At 46.0% G+C, this 22,474-nt stretch overlaps 1 protein-coding gene across 3 annotated transcripts; it reads left to right on the top strand.

Moving 5' to 3' along the window:
* The first annotated feature begins 216 nt into the window (after window positions 1-216).
* Window positions 217-22,209, top strand: FBXO31 (F-box protein 31). 3 transcript variants are annotated; one of them, XM_014942364.1, is made up of 10 exons: window positions 217-280; window positions 7,519-7,590; window positions 10,039-10,125; window positions 14,715-14,791; window positions 16,140-16,307; window positions 17,037-17,111; window positions 18,561-18,670; window positions 19,395-19,548; window positions 20,178-20,542; window positions 21,850-22,209. In XM_014942364.1, the coding sequence occupies exons 3-10, from the start codon at window positions 10,071-10,073 to the stop codon at window positions 22,070-22,072; spliced, it is 1,227 nt and encodes a 408-aa protein (XP_014797850.1). In that variant the 5' UTR covers window positions 217-280; window positions 7,519-7,590; window positions 10,039-10,070; the 3' UTR covers window positions 22,073-22,209. The 3 variants fall into 3 exon arrangements, with proteins under 3 accessions (XP_014797850.1, XP_014797848.1, XP_014797849.1); XM_014942362.1 differs by lacking the exon at window positions 217-280 and adding an exon at window positions 5,351-5,731; XM_014942363.1 differs by lacking the exons at window positions 217-280; window positions 10,039-10,125 and adding an exon at window positions 5,351-5,731.
* The last annotated feature ends 265 nt before the right edge of the window (window positions 22,210-22,474 follow it).

Raw genomic sequence — 22,474 nt, 5'->3', positions numbered from 1 at the left:
CCCGACACCGATACCGACCCCGAAGAGGCGGGCGGTGGCGGCGGCACGGAGGATGAGGAGGCGGCGGAGCGTATCGAGGGTGGGCGGCCCGCCCCTCACCCCGCCGAGGCCGGCCCGGCCGGGAGGGCCCCGCTGTCTCTCTTGGAGCTGCCCCCCGAGCTCCTGGTGCAAATCTTCGGTTCCCTGCCCGGGACCGACCTGCCCAGCCTGGCCCGCGTCTGCACCACTTTCCGCCGCATCCTCCGCACCGACACGATCTGGCGGCGGCGCTGCCGCGAAGGTACCGCCCGCCCCGAGGCTGGGGGGGTCGGGGACGCCCTGAGGAGATGGCCCTGGGGGTGCAGAGAGGAGATGGGGCTGGGGATGCAAGGTCAGGGGCTCGGAGCGTGCAAGAGGACCCGGAGATGGTGGGGTTTGGAGTGGGGGTTCCTAAAGGGGTGCAGAAAGGAGGTGGTTTATGGGGTCTGGGGGTTCGGGGGGGTGCGGGTTGTGGGGCAATGAGGGGTGTATGCAGGGCTCCATGTGTGGAGGGTGGAGAAGAGGGCACATTTTGGGCCCTCTGGGGCACGGTCCCTGGTGGCACTTGCTGCAGAAGGTGTGAGCAGCTCGAGCGAAAAGCATCAAGCTGGGGTTGTTCCCCGGGGTGGCAGCTGGAGGGGAGGAATGGGGCTGTGCCCAGGCCTTGGCAGGTGATGTCTCCGGGTAGGGTGTCCTTGGGTGAGTCCTGAGGATGGGGTATTTCAGGCAGTAAGGAAAGGGAATGAGCAGAACGGGGCTGGACTGGGGAAGAAAGGAATCCTTGGGTGGGTAACTGGGGGTCCTGGGGCCACGGAGGCACAGCAGGATGAGTGGGAGCTGGGAGGAGGAGGGCAGGCCTGAGTAAGGTCATCCATTCCTGTCTCATTTTAGGAAGATCAGGGCAGGTTTGGAGGGGTTTCTGGTTTGCATGTTCATTTCCTGGGGACTGTCTGTTGCAGGGATGCTGTGCTGCATTAATGCAAAGGCTCGGGGGCATTTTTTTCTCAGTAGCGCCTCAGTTTTGTGTTGCTCTGCTCCTGTTCTGTTAGGCTGCAATTCCTACTCTTCTTGTCTTTTGCATCACCTCAGTGTGTCTTTGTCCCCTGTTTGTTAATCCAGTGACTCTCCCACCCTCCAAGGTCTGTCTTGCTGTGCTCATCATCTCTCTAAATGGTGTGATCTGGCCAGGTGCATCTGCTGCCAACACATGAAGTCATGTATATTTTGTTGTTGTTGTTTGTTTTCCGTTTTTAATACCAGTGGGGGCATCAGGATGAAGAATTTAGGTATGTTGGAGTGGCTGCCAGCCATGGGCTGTGGGGTCTGTTCAAATGCATTAAACCTTGCAGGAATGATTTCATGCCTTATCAGCACTATCCAAGAACCCTTGGACAGTACAGAGGATGTACCTAGAACATGGATACCAAAGCATTCTTACTTGTTAGTTCAGCATGGAATTATCCCATTGTCCCAATAGCTTAACATTGTTTTTTGGACACAGGCTAATAAAATGGTATTTGTTCTTTCCTTATACTCTTCTACTGACATAGAGTCCTCGTCGATGTTTCTGTATTTCATGAGTGATTTGCAAAATGTCACTGTTTAACTGTTTTGGTAGGCTATGATCCTCACAAAATGTATATATAGAAACATATATAACTCTTCAATGTAGGCTGGATTGTATTGTAATGGAACCACTAAAGTAGGCCTGATGGGGAAATAAATTTATTTATTACATTCATGACTGCTTTTGGGATTTTCTTGCCAGTAGATAAATCAGTGTGCAAAAGCTTAGCTGAAATTTAAAGAAACACTGGGCTTAGTATGGCTAAAACTAAACCTTACAGGGAGGGAAAGAATATATTAAGACTACACTTTTGTCTCAAGGCCCTTAGTTAGCCATAAAACAAATTTTTATTCTCTTTTCACACGCTGTTTCTTATGTTTCCCTGATGTATCCTTTCCAACCACTTGGTAGACTGCTGGTGTGATTGAGGTAGATCTCGTACCAAAGGCATGGTGCACGAGCTGTGCTGAACAGATAAGGGTCAGGTTCCGGGCTGAAAAACTTACTACATCTATGAAACTCTGACTGCAGTTTTTTAACCAGTCGAGGTTCTCCAGGAGGTTGCTAATCTGGACTTCTTGCAGTGCTCATAGTGCTTTGCATGGCTCTACACAGCAGTGTAAGTAATTGCTGTGGTGGTTCTACTGTAACTTTGAGTATTTGTACACGTGAGTATAAAATTGGTGCTACTTTGCAGTAAATTTCTCTGCCCGTATGACAATGATGTGTTGCACATGCTCAGCTACTGATGTGTCTTCAAATGTGAGTGTGCAGCTGTGTGTGTGATGAGAGCAACAACTTGAGCACAGATTTGGACATCAAGCATTAGCATATAAATACACCTATAAAATTTAAAATATCCTGTGCTGTATTTCATTTATAGCCATACATTACTGACTGTGTAATAGTCAAACATAAAATGTAATTCCTTTTTGTAGTCTTTCTCAAAAACAAGCCACTTCCCAACTGAGGATGGTTCTTAAGTGTGTGCTTGTATCTGCCTGAGTCTTGTTGTGAAGCTGCATGTCCTAGAAGCAAAACGAGAGCGTGTGTGTCTCTCCGAGCATACTCCTTGTACTGGTGGCTTATTCACTCTGAAGCCCACTGGTGATGGTCCAGAGCTGAGCTCTTTGAAGATACCTCCAGGCAGGAGCAGAGCAGAATGTCAGCAAAAGCCCAGCTGTTGCCCAAGGTAGATGGGGCCCTCCATCCCTTGAGCGTTGATATCTTGCCCTTGCACTCCTTTGGGTCAACCCAGCTGCAGATTAGTCTTGAGAACATGTTGTGATTAGTGCAAGCATCCAGAGAGCCTGTCCTGAAAGCAGAGTGGTTTTTGCTGGTGATAGTGATAGGGTGCTGGGATTAACCAGAAGCAGTTGTGTAACACTGGCATGGCTGTTTGGGCTGTTGTCCTTTTATCATTGCAACTGTTTGGGGTAAACAATGTCTCTGAATTGCTTCTTTGGCAAGAGGAGGATTGCAGTCACTTTCATGTTTTCTATAAATAGGAGATGGCTGATCTCTGCAGTGGGAGAAGAATTAAAGCCTGTTTCACCCTGGCTGGTGGCCTGACCTACCTTGATTAACACCATTTTAAATGGTAACTGCTTTCGTTGTAAAACAAATCAGTGCAAGTGCAGTGGAACACCTGGAAACTGACCAGTAATTTAGAACAACAAGATCTACAACTTGCATGAAATGGCTTTTGTTTGTGAAAACAACCTCTAACAGCTTTTGGACATGCTGAAAAATGTCAGCCAAAGTATTAAAGATGTTGACCTTCAGCAAGTTTCATAGAAAGTGGAGCTTGTGGAGAAGAGTGGGAAATTTGATTTATACACTCAGTGAGGGGACTGTTGTGTGGAGTTCAGCTCTTACAAGACTCAGGAGAATCCACGCAGGAGTTTGATGTACAACTGCTCCCAGAGTGGGAACAATTTCTTGTACTGCTGCACCCTGGTAAACATGAAGGGGGTTTTAGAGAGTCAGGATGCTCTAATCTGTGTGAGGTTAAAGAATTGTACAGTGTGTTTCTCAGGTGAACCATCATGGGCTTTTCTTCATCTCTGATCTTGTTCTTTGGCTTTTAGACTACAACTTGGCAATGTTTTGCTGTTCCTCATGCTTAATGGCAGGTGCTCACTAGCCACAGCCATCCTTCAGAGGGTCTTCCTTAGATCTGTTGGTAAACTTAGATCTGAAGCTACCCTGCTTTTGCTTTAGGGTTTCCACAAATGCTTCCATTTGTTGCAGATCAAATCTCCTTTTGCTCAGCTCCTTAATATCCCAGAGGTAACTACAAGCCTTCCCCTGGGGAAAATGTTTAAGAAAGTATTTGGTGTATTTTAATCTGATAGTTCAGCCTTTGGAGACGAGAAGTCAGTTCCAAATACGTCCACCTGATATTTTGGAGATGCCAGCCTGTGAGTCTCCCATTTTTGTGGTCCCTGAAACAATCCAGTCAATTTCGATGCGTTCTGTGCTGTGTGCAGCCTTGTAAACACGCGTTTATCCAGGAATAATTAGAAAACCTGATTAGTCAGGACACAACGGAAACTTAGTGATGGTAAGGGTGTTAAGCTCCACCAGACATCCTAATTTCCTCTGAATTGCGGATGTACAGCACTTGCAGCTGCTTTCTGGCATCACTGTGCTGAGAGAGGGAAAAGAAAATAAAAACCAACAGTAATTTGGTCTCTTCCCTACCTAAATTTGAAGACCTTTGTTTGTTTTGTTTTTTAAAATCATGTGGGCTGCACAGAGGGAGGTGTGTGACATGGCTTCTTGTACAAAGGACCATGAGGCTTAGGAGAGCATATGGTAAGAGCAAGCCAGGGAGTAAATTGCACTTGGAAAACTATTAGTGCAGTTCATAACAAGCGGAGACTGCTTTTTCCAAGTCCTTTAAATTCCAGTGCATGTGACCATGGAAACAGCACTGTGTCACTCTGTGTTCAGTAAATCTTTCAAGCACTCCTTATAAACCTAATAAAACAGGTTTGCCAGCTGGTCAAGTAAGAACTTTAAAACCAATTTCCATCCTTGCTTTTGAAGCAGGATTAAGTAGCCATTTTCTAACGGTATAAATTTTGTGTGTGAATTTCTGTGACTATCAAATCCTTAAAATGCTTTGCTCGGTGAGCTGTTGCACTGAGATATGTTTCCTTAAAATAGACTTAATTGCACTGAAGTTGAATTTCCCAGCAAGCTCGAGCTCTTCAAATCTTTCTTGGAAAAGGCTTTATATACTATGTAAAGAAAACCTTATTAGTTCTATTTTTCCATAACTATCTTAAAGCTCTACGTACTGTTGATTTCATGTCCCTCTTGTCTTCTGGATTAAAAAGAAGTGGCCAGTTTTTGTAGGCACTTCTAAGAGACTGATTTTTCCCATCAAGCAGCTATCATGGTGTTAACAGCTTAAGGGTTAGAAGAGTTTAAGTGATGTACTTACTCTGTGAGTTTGACTCTTTGTAGTTGTTCGCTGAACAAAACAGGGTAAGGGCTAGTTATCATAAAACAAGATGAGTGTTAAAGCATACTAAAATAAGATTATTTTCTTTCTTGGTAATACTTTCTTATAAGCCTTGAGTGTCTAATGTCAAATAGTCTGTAGCAATATAAAAATTCTAAATTTTTGTTTGTTTGTTTGTTTTTTTTTAAGGAGCTTGCCATTATTTGGGAGAACTGAATCTTTCCAGGAAAGATTTGAACTTCAAAACTTAGGAAATGCACCTTTAATAGTGGTTTTGGCTTTTGTAAAATTTCACTGCAGGTGATGAAGGGCACTTGCATGAATTTGGGATGGAGCTTTAACATCCAGTCACCTCCCACCCCACCCTGTTGTTTCAAGACACCCGCTGGTAGTGGCCCCCTCACGGCACCGCACTGAGACTGCGCTCAGAATGATTTCCAGCCTTACTAGGGAAAAGGCTTTGTGAAAAATCAGCACCTTCTGGAGAAAAAGAGAACGTCACTGTGTTAGTACTGCTGTTAGAGAGCAACACGGAGAAATGCCATTTGGGCAGGACCCTCTGCATGTCTCCTCCCTTTCTGATGCAGTATAAATACCTTCAATGACACCAAATTTAATCTGGCTGCAATGCCTGCTGTGTGAAGTCTGCATCTTACCCATTCTGTGGCCAGGTGAGTATTTGTTTACGTGGAAGGAGTTGGCTGTTGTCAAACAGCAGGCTATCACCAGACTATCACCACTCTGTTTCTCTCATCTTGTGAAGATCTCTAACTTTCTGATCAGCTGAGGAAACATACTGTTCCCTCCATCCCTTTGATGTAATTACCAAACACACTTGTGTACATATGCAGCCCGGTGGTTGAAAGCCCTGATAGCTCTGGCAGGAGGGATGGACACGAGGTGACCTGCAGGATGGGTCTGAATTTCCAGCCTCTGGCAGAGCTCTGGTTTCACAGATCTGCAGGCCGGGTCAGCTGGCTGGAGCCCAGCACTAAATAGCTTGTTTGTGCTGGGCTGGATGTACTTTCCTGCGAGCTCGTCTGTCTGCTCTCTGGATAATTGTGCTTTCTCATCCCACCTTGTGTTTGATAACACTTAGAGCTTCCTCTGGCTTTTGCTGCGGAAGTCAGCAGGAATTTTACCACCGACCTCTGCATCTTTTAATGAAGGGCAATGTGTTTGTTGTACCTTCTGCCCAGTCTTACCTTGACTGAACTTGCTGCTTACCCGAAGCGATGTTGTGCAGAACGTGTATTCCCCGGAGGAGGGCTGACAGTAAGCTTTGTGCGTGCTTTATCAGCGTGTACATGGACCACAAGTGTATTTATAGACAGGAGGAGGTTGGATTCATTCAGGGAAACTTCTGCTTTTCTCGTATATGAAAAGTGAATTCTCAGTTTGCAGCAGGTTACCAGCATTAGGTGGTGGTATTTGGCAGCTGCGGTAAATTGTTAATTCAAGGAAGCTTGACCAAGGATAAGTTTCATATTTAATGATCTGATGAGGGTCTTCACAGATACACCTTTGCGTCAGATATCTGGCAGATGTTTGGTATTACTAAGGAAAGCTGATGTTTGATCTGTGGTATTGATGTCTTTGATGTCGAGGAGGGTAGTTTTCCATACTGAGATCTGTCGAGGTCACTGCAGCACGGTGGGTTTTGTTGTTGATGATTTTTTTTTTGGGATCTCCCTCCTCTCATTTCCTCCCTCTGGTCTTCTAAAGATTTCTTGCATTGGGATGTTAGTTCTTTTATTTTAGGCTTTTTATTATTTTCTAATTTTTTTTAAGTTTCTTAGAAGTTCAGTGTTGACTTCCTGAAAATGAAAGGAGAGAATCTCATTTTCCGCTTCAAAGCAGCCTCTAAGATCTCTGGATTGCTTTGTTTTCAGGGTGTTCTGTAAGCAATCAAAGGCGTTTGAGTGTACAACAGACCCATCTCAATCTGATCTGCTTTCAAGTGTAACCATATTTGTACATGCTGATGCCTGTTTTATGTCTCCATTTCATTCTTTTTAAAGTCTGTGACCTTTTCTTTAGGATCCTAATAAGCAGTTTTCCCTGCTGGATACCTCAGTGGGAGTAGATAATTACTACACACAATCATGATTTGATCTAAATGGGCATACAATCCCAGCTGGAATGAGTACGTCTTCCACATTTCACATTCTTTCTGGGCTAGGAGTAAGCATCTGTAACTTTGCTGTGTTTGTGTGTTCCTTATGGTGTGTTTGTTGCAGGCATTGATTGTGAAGTGTGATAGATTCCCAAACTGCAATGAAATTGCATCTAGTTTTCTGTTTTCTCTTCAAAGCAGAAATAAGATTCTTGGAATAACGTGGCAGCTTGCAAGCATGCACCTAATAAGATCTCGTTTTTGCTCAAACAGTAGATAGCAAGATCCTGGGTAGCAAACACCTTTGTGCTGGAGTTGATGTTATTGTCTGTGTCATTGCAGAATACGGCGTCTGTGAGAACTTGCGGAAACTGGAGATCACAGGAGTGTCCTGTCGAGATGTTTATGCCAAACGTAAGTGATAAAGCTCATACAGATCTGTATGTCTGTGCTTAGTACCGATTTTGAAAGCATATACGTGTTGAATATTTATTAAACTTTGACAGCATAAGTTATTCAGACTTACTTGCTAATGGCAGGGGTTACATCTGTGAAGTTGACATGTTTGGAGTTTTATTTAATACTAAGCAGATGCAGTAATTGTGGTGTCTATGCTCCCCAATCCTATGGTGGGGAAAGAGCATGCAATTTAACATTATAATAAAGTGTAGTGAGGGGTTTCCATCCTTTCCTGTTTTGCTGTTTTTGGGTCTTGCTAAGGAATTGGCTGATAGTTTTGCATAACCCTAATGCAGCCAAGTCTCTGTCTCAGTGGAAGGATGCTGTTACACGCTGACACTGGGAAAGTGCTGCAAGTAAAGGGATGAGCTGCCTTCTGGGCTGCTCCTGGAGGAGGAGAGCCTGGCAGGGCTTTTTGGGAATGTCTGTGAGAGTGGGACCCCAACTTCTTAGACCCTCTGTTCCTTCTGCAAGATAGATGCACATCTTCTGTTTCACAGTAGGGAGGGCTGGGGACACTATGGGATGAGAGAAACCGAGGTAGACTAATGACTAAATGGAGCCTTGCAAAGCCCCTAGGAGCTCTCATACCAGCACTGCCAGGCTGTGTTGTCTCAGTTCCTCACCACAAATTTTCTGAGGGACCTTAGGACAAAAACCCAAGATGTTCTGAGGGACCTTAGGACAAAAACCCAAGATTTAACCCGCAGCACTTGAACTATGGCTTCTGGCCGTTCAAACATGGTCATGTTTTATGAAACAGAAGCAGAGAAGTCAATCATGAGAGGTCTCTGTAGGCTTTGCAGACCCAAAATCTGGCTCAGCTTCTACATGTACTGTATTTGCTGAACCTTGAAGCAGTGATGACCTCAGGCATTGATCTCAATGCTGGAAAGAAGAACAGGTAGAAGGGTTTTAATCCCATCTTTAATAGAATTGCTGAGCATCCACAGGAAAAGTATTTCATCGCTTAGTGTTCCTCCTTATCTATTTGTGCACTAGGAATGAAACTGCCTAATTTTCCTGAGTGGGAGGGCTGAGTGATGCTGAGCCAGCACTTAGATGTCCACAGAGAAGTCTCATTAGCACTTGAGGCCTCCCTTACTTCCCATTCAATCTGGTGTCTCTGCATGATGCTGCTGTGGTAACAGCCATACAGCACGTACCGTATCAGATCTTAATTCTGCATTGCCAGTCTCAAATGGCTGAACATCTTGTAATGACCTGTAATCTTTTTCACTAAGTTGCTGTTCCATGGTTCAGATATATTAAAGTGATATTTTAGTGCTTTCTTTTTTTATACACAAGTTCTATGTAAGAATAGCCTTACTGGCTCAGAACACTCTTTTCCTTCTAGCCATGGCTGTGAGCAGTCACCCAGGGACAACCAAGAAGAAGGCAAGGCAATGTGATACTTTCCTAAGTGCTCTCCCAGCTTCTGACTGTTTTCATGCTGGGGGATTTCCAGAGTCTAACGAAGTTTCTTGATTTATTAGCCCTCAATAGACCTGTCTTACATGTATGTTTCCAGTCTTCTTTTGCACCAAAGTTGTTTCTGAATCCACAGCATCTGTTGGCAAAGTGTCCCACTTGACATGTGAGAATGTAATTGACTTTATTGCCCTTCTGAATCAGGGCTGTGTCCGTATCCATTCAGCAATCCTGACTAGCAGTGGTTACTCTGAAGTCAGGATGCTTGGCAGCTGGCTCTGGCTTTCAGGGATGCACCATCTCAGCTTCCTGCTCAGATTCAGCCCTGTTGTAGACACTTAATGGAACAGTTTCCTGGTAGTGTGACCCCGTTTTCTCTACTGTCCCATAAATCTCTTTAATTGTAGAAGAGTTAATTTGGGGCTACTGGCAGGACACACATGCACCTTTCTGTCCACTGAATGTGCTTCTGTATAAAGTAGTGTGGAAAATGGGGAACTGAGCTTAAGTGCTAGAAAATAGAACTAATCCAAGGCCTGGGCTACAGTCCATGTAGTTACTTGGCCTGAGTGGTCTTACTGGGACAGCAGTTCTCATCACAGTCACACTAGAGTTTGAGGAGGAGCCTGATTCCACATTGAATTCACTGGATGCTACTTGTAAATATTGTCTGTGGGGGTCTTGAACGTGCCAAGTTCTGTGTCAGTGAGTGATCCTGGTGGATGCTACTTGTAAATATTGTCTGTGGGGAATCTTGAACTTGCCAAGTTCTGTGTCAGTGATTGATCCTGCTAACTGAGGATACCTGAGGCTGGGGCTGATGGGAAAAAAACAATGCATCACAACTGGAAGTAAAGTCAAAGGGGAGTTTGACTTTTCCTGCGTGGTTGGTGCAGATTCATCGTACTGTTACATCGTGCTGGTTGCAGTGGAGCAGAGTTTGCTGGTACTTACCCTGCTGTGTCTGTTCAGGTATAAACCCGCGAGTGAAGTCGGGACGTTTTATGAAAATCCTTCCCGACTACGAGCACATGGAGTACAGAGATGTTTACACCTGCCGTACGTACCTCCTGCTGGTTGATGCTTCCTGCACTAAGCACACAAAAGATGCTGCATGGAGTGTGACGTTGCTTTAAGCAAATTTATTTTGGGGTGGACCGTGGGACTGTACGGAGGGCACCAGTTAGTCAGTTCTCTCTGCTGTGTGTTAGTAGAGTGACAAAGTGAGCAGGGCAGGCAGTGAGGTGTATTAATCTCCTTGTGAAGTGCTTTGAGTTAGAAAATTGTCCCAACTGGGTGCAAAAAGGAGGATCTCTATTCACAGTAGGGGAGCACTCACCCTGCTCTTTATGGGTTGCTCCTCTCTTAGAAGAAAGCATTCATATACCCTAGTGAGGGCTCCCAAAAGCAAGTTTAAATAAGCTCTGGACTGGCAAAAAAGGTTTGTCTTGATCCAGATGAGCTGCATTCAGATCCACAGCCTTTCCCAGTGAAAAAAAGCCGAGTTTTCCCATACTAATTCCCTCCCTGCACAGTGAATCCTTTAAACCACAATCTCCCTCTGTAGGAAACATTCTGCTGGTGTTTCAAATACTGTGATTTGCCTTCCTCAGTCAAATATCTGCTCTGGTAAACTGTTCTTTCCCTCCTGTGTTGAGGGAAGAGTAATAAAACATTGGAGTTCAACACTCACTGATCTGCAGGAGTTGGGGCGAAGTACTGATTAGTTTCCATCAATTAATGAAGCGAGTACTGCTTGGTATTTGGAGGGGGTTGAGCTGTCTCTAATGCTCCTTTGGGTCTGCAGAGCTTTGCAGAATTAAGTTACTAACTCACTGGTGCTTGGGGATGTAGATTTTGCACATGCTAATGAGCGGAGTGGATGCTGCAGAATTACCTGTGCTATAGACAGCAGCTGAGCATGGGCCACGCAGGGAGGTTGATGTCTTTAATGTGAGTCGTGACCAACAAGCAGCAGTGGTGCTACAGCAGGAATTGGTAAAAAGTTTTAGGTTTGGCAGTCGTGCCTGTCAACACCAGCCTTGTTCTGGAGCTGGATGGGAAGGAGAGGGATGTCCAGGCTGCCCTGCAGGCTGAGGGATTCCTTTGCAGATTGCTACCTGGGTGTTTGCTCCAAGCGTGCCATTTGTGGTGGCTCTGAAATAGTGTTTTGTGCTGTTTCTTCACTTGTTAATTCATTAGCTGCAGCCCCAAATTTTTGATGGCTCATGCCCCTTTTCTCTAGGGGTGTGTTCTATTACTTGGGGAAAAGCGGGTGCAGTTTAAGATGCAATTGCCTGTTTGCCCCTTTTCCCCCTCCTGTGTCTTAAGAGGAGAGGGATGTCCAGGCTGCCCTGCAGGCTGAGGGATTCCTTTGCAGATTGCTACCTGGGTGTTTGCTCCAAGCGTGCCATTTGTGGTGGCTCTGAAATAGTGTTTTGTGCTGTTTCTTCACTTGTTAATTCATTAGCTGCAGCCCCAAATTTTTGATGGCTCATGCCCCTTTTCTCTAGGGGTGTGTTCTATTACTTGGGGAAAAGCGGGTGCAGTTTAAGATGCAATTGCCTGTTTGCCCCTTTTCCCCCTCCTGTGTCTTAAGACCATGTTGCAGGGATGTACCATATGAGTGCTCCCTAATTCATATTGATGCAGTGTTACCCAGGTCAGTGGAGATCACTTTCCCCAGGATTTTAAGCTAACCTGGCTGACGCTTAGCTCTTTCCTCTAGCAGGTCAGTTATCACCAGCTGGGGGGCAGCAACTGCTTACATTGTTCCAACTCATTTTGCTCACAGAGAGCTTGCTGCATCCTGAGAGTCTGAGTGTGTTGTAGAGGATCAGGTCTTCTCCACTAGTGAGAGAAGTGACCTACCTCTGCTTTAACGGATGCAGATTTCACTGAAAACTTCCATGTTAGCTTTTTGCATTTCTCTCTGTGCTGTCCACACTGGACACAGGTAATGAAATGAGATTTAGTTAAAACTGTAACATCTGAAAGCATCTGCTCTCCTGTTTTAATAACTCATTCTTTCCTGGCCAGCCTTCTGTTGATGGGAGCTTGGGCGTTCACTGCTTTTCCTAGCCCATCCCCAGCTGGATTCAAGCTGCTTTTCCATCTGAGGAGCGTGCAGGGCTGCTTGTGGCAGCGTGGGTAATACTCAGGCTGGGTGGGGGTTGTACTCAACCATCCAGTCAATGTATTTTTGCTCTGTTTGGCAGGATGTGGGCTTAAAAATTTGGATAAGCAATAGGCTTCTTCAGGGCTGAGAAAAATAGGCAGTGAGCACAGCAAAGGAAAACCTTGGAGGAAGACCCAAATGCTGGTTTCTTTCGAGGAGCAGGGAGGAAAACAACTGTCAGATCCATCCAGTCTCTGCCAGGGAGAGCTGGAGCTGGAATTCATCAGGTTTTCCCTGCAATGAATATAGCTGCTGGCTTGCTGGAGCCTGAGAACAGAGCTGTGCTTTTGGTTTGAGACTTGTTTGGACCTTTGGCCAAGTACCAGCATTTTCCCCGATAAAGTCCTCTCCTGAAAGAACGGGAGAAGAAATAAAGGAGGCCACAGCACCCTGAGGAAGTGAGGGAGATGACTGGCCTGTTAAGGTGTCCCTGTTGTGAGTGTTGGTGTGCTGGGAAGGTGAGGCTGGGGGGAGCGCTTCCCACATCGCAGCCTGTTCCCATCAGCTCATCTGGAGACTTCTGTGGTGCCAAAGAGCTGAGTTTTTGGAAAATTAAAAAAGAGCTGCCCACAGTAGAGGTGCAGGCTAAGCACAGAAGCGTCTGTCCAGTGGATAGGATTCTTCTGGAGGTTAATGGGATTTTTTTTTTTGGCCTCCTCTCCTCTTTTGCAGCCCCAGGTTTCTGGGTGGTTGGGGCAGATGATGAAGCAGGCTCTGTCGGTGACTCAGCCATGTTTCCTGAACTGCCACAGCTCCTGGCAAACTGAGCTGCAGCTGGAGCTGGCTGTTTACTCATAGTGAGCACACGAGCTGCCCTCAATAGATGTGTGTTTTGGGGTGGAAGGGCTTGCCTTGTCAAGCAGACACTTTCCCTGCTGTTGAAAAGGCTGTTGGTTGTAGCTACAGCTCTGGGAGTGCTTCAGACAGGAGCTGGGGGAGAAGGAGGGACATTCTTAGTGCTCTCGGATAGCTTAGCATCAGGTTTTCTGTCCTAAAAATAATAAAAAGCCCTGGGTTGTATCATCTCCATGCCAGACAGGGTAGAAGGCAGACTGTGATGGGTGGAGTGGTTTATGCACATACCATTTATTAATATGTAATTACTGCACTGAGACGAGAAGACTGGGAATGTGGTTTGCTTGCTTGTCTTAGTGCTGTTTGTGCTGCACTCGGTTCACTGGGTGAAACCAGGCCATCAGTCTGAAATTGTTTACTGCCCAGGAAAAAGGTTCCTCCAGGCCAGTTGGCAGCAGCTCTGGACAGCCCTCCCTGCTGTCCTAAACTTCTGTGGAAGTTTTGGTGTAATGAAAACACTCCTATGGTTCTTGCTATCTTAAGGAGTTAATGAAACAAAGATGTTGTGACAGCTGCACTGAAACACAATTCCTCCTATAAATTGATGCAAAGCAAAAACCATTATTCAGGTCAGCCCTGTGGCCTTCTGAGTTGGCCGTGAATGTCATTGTAAGACAAGTGTAAGTGCCACCTTAGAAATAATCTCCATCCTCTTCTTCCTGCCCAAAATGCCAGATTGTGTGTAATGTCTTCACATGAAGGTAACTGGTCATGTCAGGAAATTGTATGGACAGAATTCATGGCTGAACGTGTAAGGGCTGGAGACAAATAGCATCTCTCAGCTTCCCTCAAGAGAGGAGGTTTGTTAAGATCATTCTGTAATAGGTGTTCTCTCCTGCTTGCTGAAAATGTTGCTGCTTTTCCTTCAGTTTTGGTGGGATTGAAAGTGCACCCAGGTCTGAGATGAGAAATGGGGAAGCTTCACCTGCTACAGTAGGGTTTGAGAGGGACCTGGAAGCAGCTTTTGGGCACTGCTGAGGTGTAGCCGCTTACATAGAATTTTTAAGGCTGTTACTGACCTGGTAACGTCACCAGATCTTCTGCTCTGGCATGGTCTGTACGCTTTGCCTGTGCTCTCTCAGTGGCTATTTTTAAGGGTGCTTAACTGGAGACAAGTTTGTCTATACAAGGTGGGGAAAGTATTTCAAAATATTCACATTTTCCTGTTCCTTACTGCATTTGTGCCCTTCCTTTTTTTTTTTTTGTTGCTTTGCAGTCTGACGCATCAAGTACATTTTTGGTAACTGGAGATGGCAGATACTGTATTTGTTTTTAGCTCTGGGTATATCATATGATTTGCATCAACAGGACCGTGTTGCAAAAGTTTTCTGAGAATTCTTGGCAAGGTATCTGGTTGTTTAAAATCCTGGAAAATAGCTCCTGTACCGGGCCAGGAGCGGGGCTACAGAGAAACCCATAAATCTGTATGAACTTGTGGGAGGCCTCAGTTCAGAACTACCTGGCTGTATTTGGATATAACCAGTATTCTTTAGTAAAGGCAGTTGTGGGTGGTATTGGTCAGTGTTGTGTGCAGTCCGGGTAGCAGTCTTCCTTTTATTTTCTTTCCCAATTCCTTAGCTTGATGTACTCACTTCAGTCTTTTGCTGTTCCCTAGTGCTGCACCGATACCGACACATCCTGGGATTATGGCAGCCAGACATCGGGCCCTATGGGGGGCTGCTGAACGTGGTGGTGAGTACCTCATTCTGGGGGCTGTGGTGTCGAGGACTGATGAGTCTTTTGCATACCCCTTTCTAGACCTGGTTGTCATCTCTGGGCCATTGAGAAGTCTGAACAGACAGCCCATAAACAAGTGGTGGAGACACGGTTTCTTGGATCTTTTTATCCTCATTGCCTTTCTCCAGACAGTCCTTTTGTTTTTCAGCTGTACTCCAAACAGCCACAGGATTACACAGAAAACATGAGCAATGTTTCGAGGAAAGGCTTGATTTATATTTTACTGTGTATATTCCAGTGGCTGGTGCAGGAGTCCATTCCTTGTGCATTGTGTACAGCAGAGGTTTCAGCACTGGCCCATCGCTTAGTGTTTTATTTTGGCCTGCAAAGGGTTTTGCACTGGAGTTCATGCACCTCTCCTTCCTGTAGCTTGCAGTGCTTTTCCCTAGCTGTGTCCAAGGCTAATGCATCAGATGTAGGGATGCTGGTGCGTGACTGATGCAAGACCTGTGGAGTCTGGCAGCCCTTGTGCTGCTGGGGAGAGCAGTTAATGGACAACACTTGACTCTGTTGGTGAGAGCTGGGCCAGAAGTTTGCTCCAAGTCCTTGTTCTTTGCACCAAGGTTCAGTAGCTGACAGGTTGAAGCGTAACAAATCATGAGGCCTTTGGGTTTTGCAAGATTCTGTTCCATGAACTGGTATAAGAGTGCATCCAAGTGCACCAATACTTACATGCTGTTGTGACCTTATAAAGACAAGTGTGCCTCTGTGGCGCTGCTCTGCTTTTGTCTCAGATCTCTCTATTTAGAAAATATCCTTTCTCTGGAATTACAGGGCTTGAGGGGAAGGATTCTGTTAGGCATGCAGGAAGAGGGCTGGCACTTGCACCTCTCCAGCAGAGGAGATTGTTGCTTCCTGTGCTGTCTGTGAGTAATAGTGCCAAATAATTCCTTGTCCAAAAGGCACAGATAATCACGAGAAGCAGAATTTGTCTATTCTAGTATCTGCCAGCGTGAGCTCTCAAACCAATTAGAGTTTGACTGGCTGTGTGGTCTCTTCAGTGCAGTCTCTCCCTCTGGATCCTGCGCACCAAGCATCCGTCACAAAGTTGTTTGCAGTAATAAAGGCCTGATCGTTTTCCAGTGGTGCAGAAAGCCTTGTAAAGAAACCCTCTCCCTCTTCACCAAGGGTGTGCTATGAGTGCATATGGTCTGGTTTAATTGCTGGAAAGCAGTTTGGAAACACAGCAAGCTTTTCTACAGCTTCTGCTCTGTTGCAGAGTAGGCCCCGGAGGAGCTTGCTGCAAACTCAACAGGAAGCGTGGAAGGGTGATCCTGTGTCTTTGTCTCCTGTCTCTCTGCAGGTAGATGGTTTGTTCATCATTGGGTGGATGTACTTGCCACCTCATGACCCTCATGTCGATGATCCCATGAGATTCAAACCTCTCTTCAGGATTCATCTCATGGAGAGGAAATGTGCGACGGTTGAGTGTATGTATGGTCATAAGGGACCTCATAATGGCCACATCCAGGTGAGCTCCTCTAGCACTTTCAACATCTGTCCTAGGTGTGGAGTGTGTGTGTGTGTGTGCACATTGGCTCTGGAAATGGATTGATCAACAATTTTGTCATTTCTCTGTATGAGATTTCTATTTAAGGGATGTGGCTTTCACCACACCACCACTTGTATGTGTGGATGCCAGCTTTACGCTCATTATGTGTCTGACAAGTTGTGTGGGCTGTTCCCTGCTCTGAATTTGTTCCCTGGCAATAGTACAGCAGGGCTGTTATACTGTCTTCTCTTGGGTGGGAGCTCCAATATGTGTACAGCCTGGGGGAAATGACACACAAAATGGCCTTGTGCAGCTGGTGAATGTGTCCAAGCAGACACACAGACCTGCTCTGTTTTACAGCTCTCTAAGGTGAGATCTCAAGGTGATGTAGCATCCATTCAGCATACCTTGGATGCTTTGAAAAGTTTCCTGAGAGGTTGTTTCCTTTTCTTTGAAGAAGGAAGCTCAAAGAGAGAAGCAACTTAAAACCAGTGTCTTTCATTAGAATGCATTTGGGTTTTATTTATTGCTCATATTCTTCTATTCTGGAGCTGTTGTACTTGGTATCACTTAATATTTTCCCTGTTGTAGCAAATTCAGTAAGGCTTGTTGTGTAAAGCATTTGCTCTAAGCAGTCTTAGTTATGTCATCTGAGGCATCTCTAATCAGGTCTATAATCTGTTAAATTCTCCTCCATGGTAACTGCAGATTGTAAAGAAGGATGAATTCTCCACGAAATGCAACCAGACAGATCACCATCGGATGTCAGGGGGAAGACAAGAGGTAAGAGTGCTTTGCTGAAAGTATGGATTAGGGCTGGATGTTTGTCCCCTTTCTAGAGATAAAGCTGCTAAGCTCTTCGCTAATGTTGGAGCTGGGGAGCTGGTCTTCTGTCTTCTAATTTCTGTCTTCTGAGTGTACATGAAAACCCAGGCTGGTAGCCTCTGGCTGATTTACTATGATTTTTTTAAGTGAGTAGAATTGGTCTGTGACTTGAATCCAAACTCTAGATGCTGTGACACCATTCCTGGTTGATAGCAGACCTGTCTGAAGATAGCCAGCCACATGCTTTGTACTCCATGCGGCACTCACTCCATGGACACTGATCTCTGTGGTGTTGCTGTCTGTATAATTAAGATCTTTCAGACACAGGCCTAATGTTGAGTACCAGCTGCATTTGAATACCTGCTTGTCAGTGGGGCATCTCTCTACTGCTTGTCGTCTTGGTCGAGGGATTAAAAGCTTCATTAGGTTGTTTATCCCGTGGCTGTGTCAGCTATAACCCAGCACGGCAGATTCCCCACTCAAACTACGTGTTTTAAGGTGCAGGTATAAATGTCAGGATGAAACCCTTCAGCTAATACCTGTTCCAGGTAGTTTGCTGCCAGCTAGTTAAACGTGACAAATCTCAAGACTTCAGTTGCTTCTAACAAATGCTTTAAAATGTCTGTCTACTAATGGGGAACAGCTGGGTGAAAGGTTTAGTTAAGTGTTTTCTGGTTCTGTAGCAGATGAGAAATGCTTTAATACTTGCAAAGCACTGCGTTAAGTGTGCGTGGCATTATGGTAATTGGAGGATCTGGCTTTAGAAGATAAAGCAAGCAGGTTTGGAATATCACTTGGTAGGCTGCTATCTTAGTGTAAGCTGTTATCATGCTAACTCATGGTAGGGTATTAACTTGTCAGAGCTGGTGTAGAAGTACTTCAGGAGATGTTTTCAAAGCGCTCTTTGGATTTAGATGCATCAGTATTAAATCAGCAGGATTTAACCTCCTAAATCTTCAGTGCCTTTCAAAAGCTTCCCCTTTTATGTTTAACATGCCAGGATAGGGCACAGGAGTCACCTTGTGGGCACACAAATGAGTTATTTTAAGGTAAATCACAACGTAAAGGAGTAATAGATCATCTACTTTGTAGTAAGAGGTGATGCTTATGCTTTTGTTCTGAGGGGGGCATATTGGTTCTATCTGTGATTTACTTGAATGGGAGCCCTGTTTATTGTGTGGCAGGTATAGGGCAGTTACTGTTATTACTACTGTTATTATTTCCAAGCCAGTTGTGTAGCAACATGTACCTGTTCCCAAATCCAGCCACAATTCTCTACCCTTGGCAGAGCGTGTGCTCTGACTCTGCCGGGGAATTGTGCTATGAGGCAAAGTCATGTTGGAGTATGTCACTGTCCCAGATGAAATGCCTTTATCTTCCCCCTTTTCTCTTCTCTTTGTGCTGCAGGAATTCCGGACATGGCTAAGGGAAGAGTGGGGTCGGACTCTGGAAGACATCTTCCATGAACACATGCAAGAGCTTATCTTGATGAAGTTCATCTACACCAGCCAATACGAGTAAGGGCACCAGCTCTTTCTAGGTATTGAAACTGCTGCAGCTTCAAGAGCAGAGTGGGTCATTTCTTGTGAAGATGGGGTGCTTGCAGCCAGAAGGATGTTCTCTCTCTCCATGCTCTGTGCAGAGATACGGTGAAGCACAACGCTTTCAGTTTTACTGAGATGTAATGACAGTGGTAATAATAAGGTACCAAGTTCTTTACAATAACTACACGCAGTAAGATGGTTTTGAGTCATTTAACTGTGTTTAATTTGAAGACAGAACAAATACCCGTGATCCCAAGGAGCTGGCTGCTTATGTGTATTAGTAAGCAATATGCTTTGTAGTGCGCTAGGGGGAAGTCACACACTCCCTGAGAACTTGGGTTTTTTTTTTTTTAACTATCACTCCAAACTTCTAATAGCAGCCACCTCGCTGTAGCACATGTTTAAATATGCTTCACTCTTAGGTTCTCCGCCAGTCCCAGGGAGTGAGGAGGTTTACTGTGACCTTGCTGCAGGCGCCTCCTGGTCTGCTAACCAGGATGGGTAGAGAGCAGCAGCGGGAGGGAGAGCTTCCATAGGTCTAAAGCAGAATCTGTTAAACTCGTTGGTATTGCTGAACACACAGATCCCACCTCTCTCTCGATGACAGCCCAAAGCTGCCTGGAGGAGCAGACTGGAAACACGTTCCTCATGTCAAGGGATTCTCTTAACCTCTCTAACCTTTTGGTTTTTTGCACAGCAACTGCTTGACGTACCGACGCATCTACCTCCCTCCTAGCAGCCCTGATGACCTTATAAAGCCAGGTCTCTTCAAGGGAACGTATGGGAGCCATGGGCTGGAGATTGTCATGTTGAGCTTTCATGGAAGGAAAGCAAAGGGGACTAAAATCACCGTGAGTACATTTTCCTTTCTCTTGGATGCTTGTTGAGCATGCTCTTCTTGATGCTATGCATTCATAGGAGACATCTCTGTCTGGGAGGCAGTCAGTTGTTGCCACCCCAGACCCTGTTCCTCGTGGGGATTGGTGGTATCGAGTGAATCTTAACATGTGCAGGGCAGCTTGAACCTGCTCTGCAAAGTTTCTCATGATGCCACCCTGTTCCCCCTTCCTTTCCTCTCCCTTCCAGCTGTTTTCTGTGAGCAGCTGGTAGCAGGTCACTGGAGATCACTTGCATGTATCTGGGGAGCAGGTACCAAATGTTGGCAGCTCTTCACTGAAGCCGGGCTGGCAAGCTCCTTCCTCTCTGCAGACAGGGATTTTGACAAAATGCAGTTGCAGCTTTGACTTTCTTTCACCCTTGCAAGTACAGCCTGGCTCATAGCTTTCGATTTAAAATTCTGTTTCTGGGAGGGGAAAAGTAGAGGTGATGTAGACAGATCAGGGAACGATGAACAGAGTCCAAGGGTGATTGTAGAATGGGGTGAATTATGTCAAAGTCAGATGATGGGTGTGGGGAGGATGCAGGACTGAACTCAGTAGCGTGCTGCCCCTGCAGCCATGCTGTTGCTTCCTGTCTCTAGGGTGATCCCAACATCCCAGCTGGGCAGCAGACTGTGGAGATTGACCTGGCACATCCTCTGCAGCTGCCCGACATCGAGAACCTTCGGGATTTCAGCGAGCTCTCTCGCATCGTCCTGGAGGTCCAGGAGCAGGTACGTCGAGAGGAACAGGAGGAGGAGCAGCGGCAGGAGGAAGAAGATCGCTCCCAGCAGGCTGCCTCTCAGTCTGCTGCAAAGCCTCTGGGAGGAGAAGGTGCTGAGGGGGAAGAGACTGCAGCTGGGGCGGAGGGGACAACCCAGAGCAAGGCACCAGCTTCCCAGCCTTTCGTGCTGCCCATGGGAGTCATATCGAGGAATGAAGACTACCCCCGGACCTGCAGAATTTGGTAACTGGGACTAGTGCTTTTGTAGTGTAATTGTGCCAGTCACTTGTTGAACTGGAATGGGGGGAAGTCTTTGAGGTGTGTTCTGCATTTGGTTGCCCTTTACCTGCATGTGGATCTCCCAGCCCCTCATGCTCACATTTTCTGCCACTGCTGCCCCATCTCCCTTGGTGTTGTGTGCTCCTTCTCTTGGTGTTGTGTGCTCCTTCTCTTGGTGTTGTGTGCTCCTTCTCTTGGTGTTGTGTGCTCCTTCTCTTGGTGTTGTGTGCTCCTTCTCTTTCTCACCACGTTGTCATCTGCCATCCCGCTTCCTTGCTAAATTTTATCCTGCTACTTTTGAAGCTAGCACCTACCCTGTATTCCACACCTCCTCCTTTTTTTTGTGTGTGTGTTTTGTTTCCAGAACTGCCAAGCAAAATATATTTGTAGATCTGTCCAAGCCGCTTCCCTTTTCTGTGTGTGTCATTTGTGTTGTTTGGCTGTGGGAGTAGAGTGCTCTCTCCCACCCCTCCTTGGCCTCTGATGCCTTGGGACCAGCTCTGGAAGGTGCTGAGCAGCCTGAGCACTGGGTGCAAGTACATAGAGAGCCTTGTTGAATGGGACCTGAAGTCAGCAAAGCAGCGTGTACTAAATGAAGTGTGGAAAAAGAGCCCAAAAGCTGAGGCTTAGGAAGGTGACCTTCAGCCAAACATCTGTGCTCATGGAAAAACCTACCAATAGCTGGTTAATCCCAGAAGGCCCCTGCTGTCACAACCCAGTTGTGTTTGAATAAAACCCTGCTCCACCTGCTTCTTGCTTGGAGGTTAGGCTGACCTTTACTCCTCCCCAGCTCCAGTTAGGTTTTTCTTTTTTTAGATTTTTCTTTCTTTCCCTTCCCCTGGGTTTTGTTGCAAGGTTTGCCTCTCTGGTCGACCCTCTCAACGTGCCTTTTCTTTTCTGTGAGGATTGTCTGGGCCTGGGTTGATCCTTGAGTTGCAGCAGTAAATCTCTGATGGATTACTAGGCTGAACTACACAGAAATTAAGCCTCGGTGTGTAGGTGCTAATTAGAAGAGCTAAAAGCAGCAACCTCCAAATAGCAATGGAGAGTTTCTTTTCTTAAAATGGTATCAACAGTGGTTTGTGCTGTGTGATAAGAACTGACTGAATGTAAAACTCCCTGTTCTGTCGCACCTGGCACTGGGTTTGACAATGGCTTGATCACAGTTTCATGTTTGTTTGTTTGGGTTATTTTTATTTCATTTTATTAAATGTTGGGTGGTTATGCCTATTCTCACCTCTTTTTTTTTTTCTGTTTTCCTCTCCCTGCAGTTTTTATGGGACGGGGCTTATTGCTGGCCATGGCTTCACCAGCCCCGAGCGAACGCCGGGTGTTTTTGTTCTCTTCGATGACGATCGCTTTGGATTCATCTGGCTGGAGCTGAAATCCTTCAGTCTCTACAGCCGCATCAAGGTCTCCTTCCAGAACGCCGAAGCGCCTTCCCGGGAGGCTTTTGATGAAATGCTGAAGAACATTCAGTCGCTGGCTACTTGATGGGTGACTTGTGATGGACAGGGCTAGGGGTTGCAAAGGCTGCTGCACTCCCCAGCCAGGGCTGGGATGGGGATTCCTTGCTCTCGGTACCTCTGAAAAAAAAGCATGCACTTTTAATAAAGCCTTTTTACCCCAAATGTACACATCCCGGTTAAAATACCCATGACTGCCCTTTCCTCCCCTGCCACCCTACACTGCTCCCTAGCAGTCCTTGTGACCCAGACTGTAACATAGCTTTGTATAGCTGAAGGGATCCTGCAGAGGAGGAAATAGACATTTCTTATTGCAAAAAGAATGTGTTGGAACGGAAATGACTTGAGGTCAGAGCTGGATCAGAAGAACATCTAAGTGACTGGATGGACACAAGCTCTCTGCTCTGACCATTAGCAGCCTCCCGAGGAG

The sequence above is a fragment of the Calidris pugnax genome, unplaced genomic scaffold (assembly GCF_001431845.1).
Source record: "Calidris pugnax isolate Ruff unplaced genomic scaffold, ASM143184v1 scaffold28, whole genome shotgun sequence".
Lineage (NCBI taxonomy): Eukaryota > Metazoa > Chordata > Aves > Charadriiformes > Scolopacidae > Calidris > Calidris pugnax.
Note: the sequence above shows the minus strand (reverse complement) of the source record. Positions and strands in the feature narration are given on the sequence as shown.

Excerpts from the sequence above, each read along its gene's own strand:
- FBXO31 (XM_014942362.1), top strand. The coding sequence starts at position 5,662 with ATGACACCAAATTTAATCTGGCTGCAATGCCTGCTGTGTGAAGTCTGC. Across the intron at positions 7,591-10,038 it reads TCGAGATGTTTATGCCAAAC|GTATAAACCCGCGAGTGAAG; the intron begins GTAAGTGATAAA and ends GTGTCTGTTCAG. Across the intron at positions 10,126-14,714 it reads CAGAGATGTTTACACCTGCC|TGCTGCACCGATACCGACAC; the intron begins GTACGTACCTCC and ends GCTGTTCCCTAG.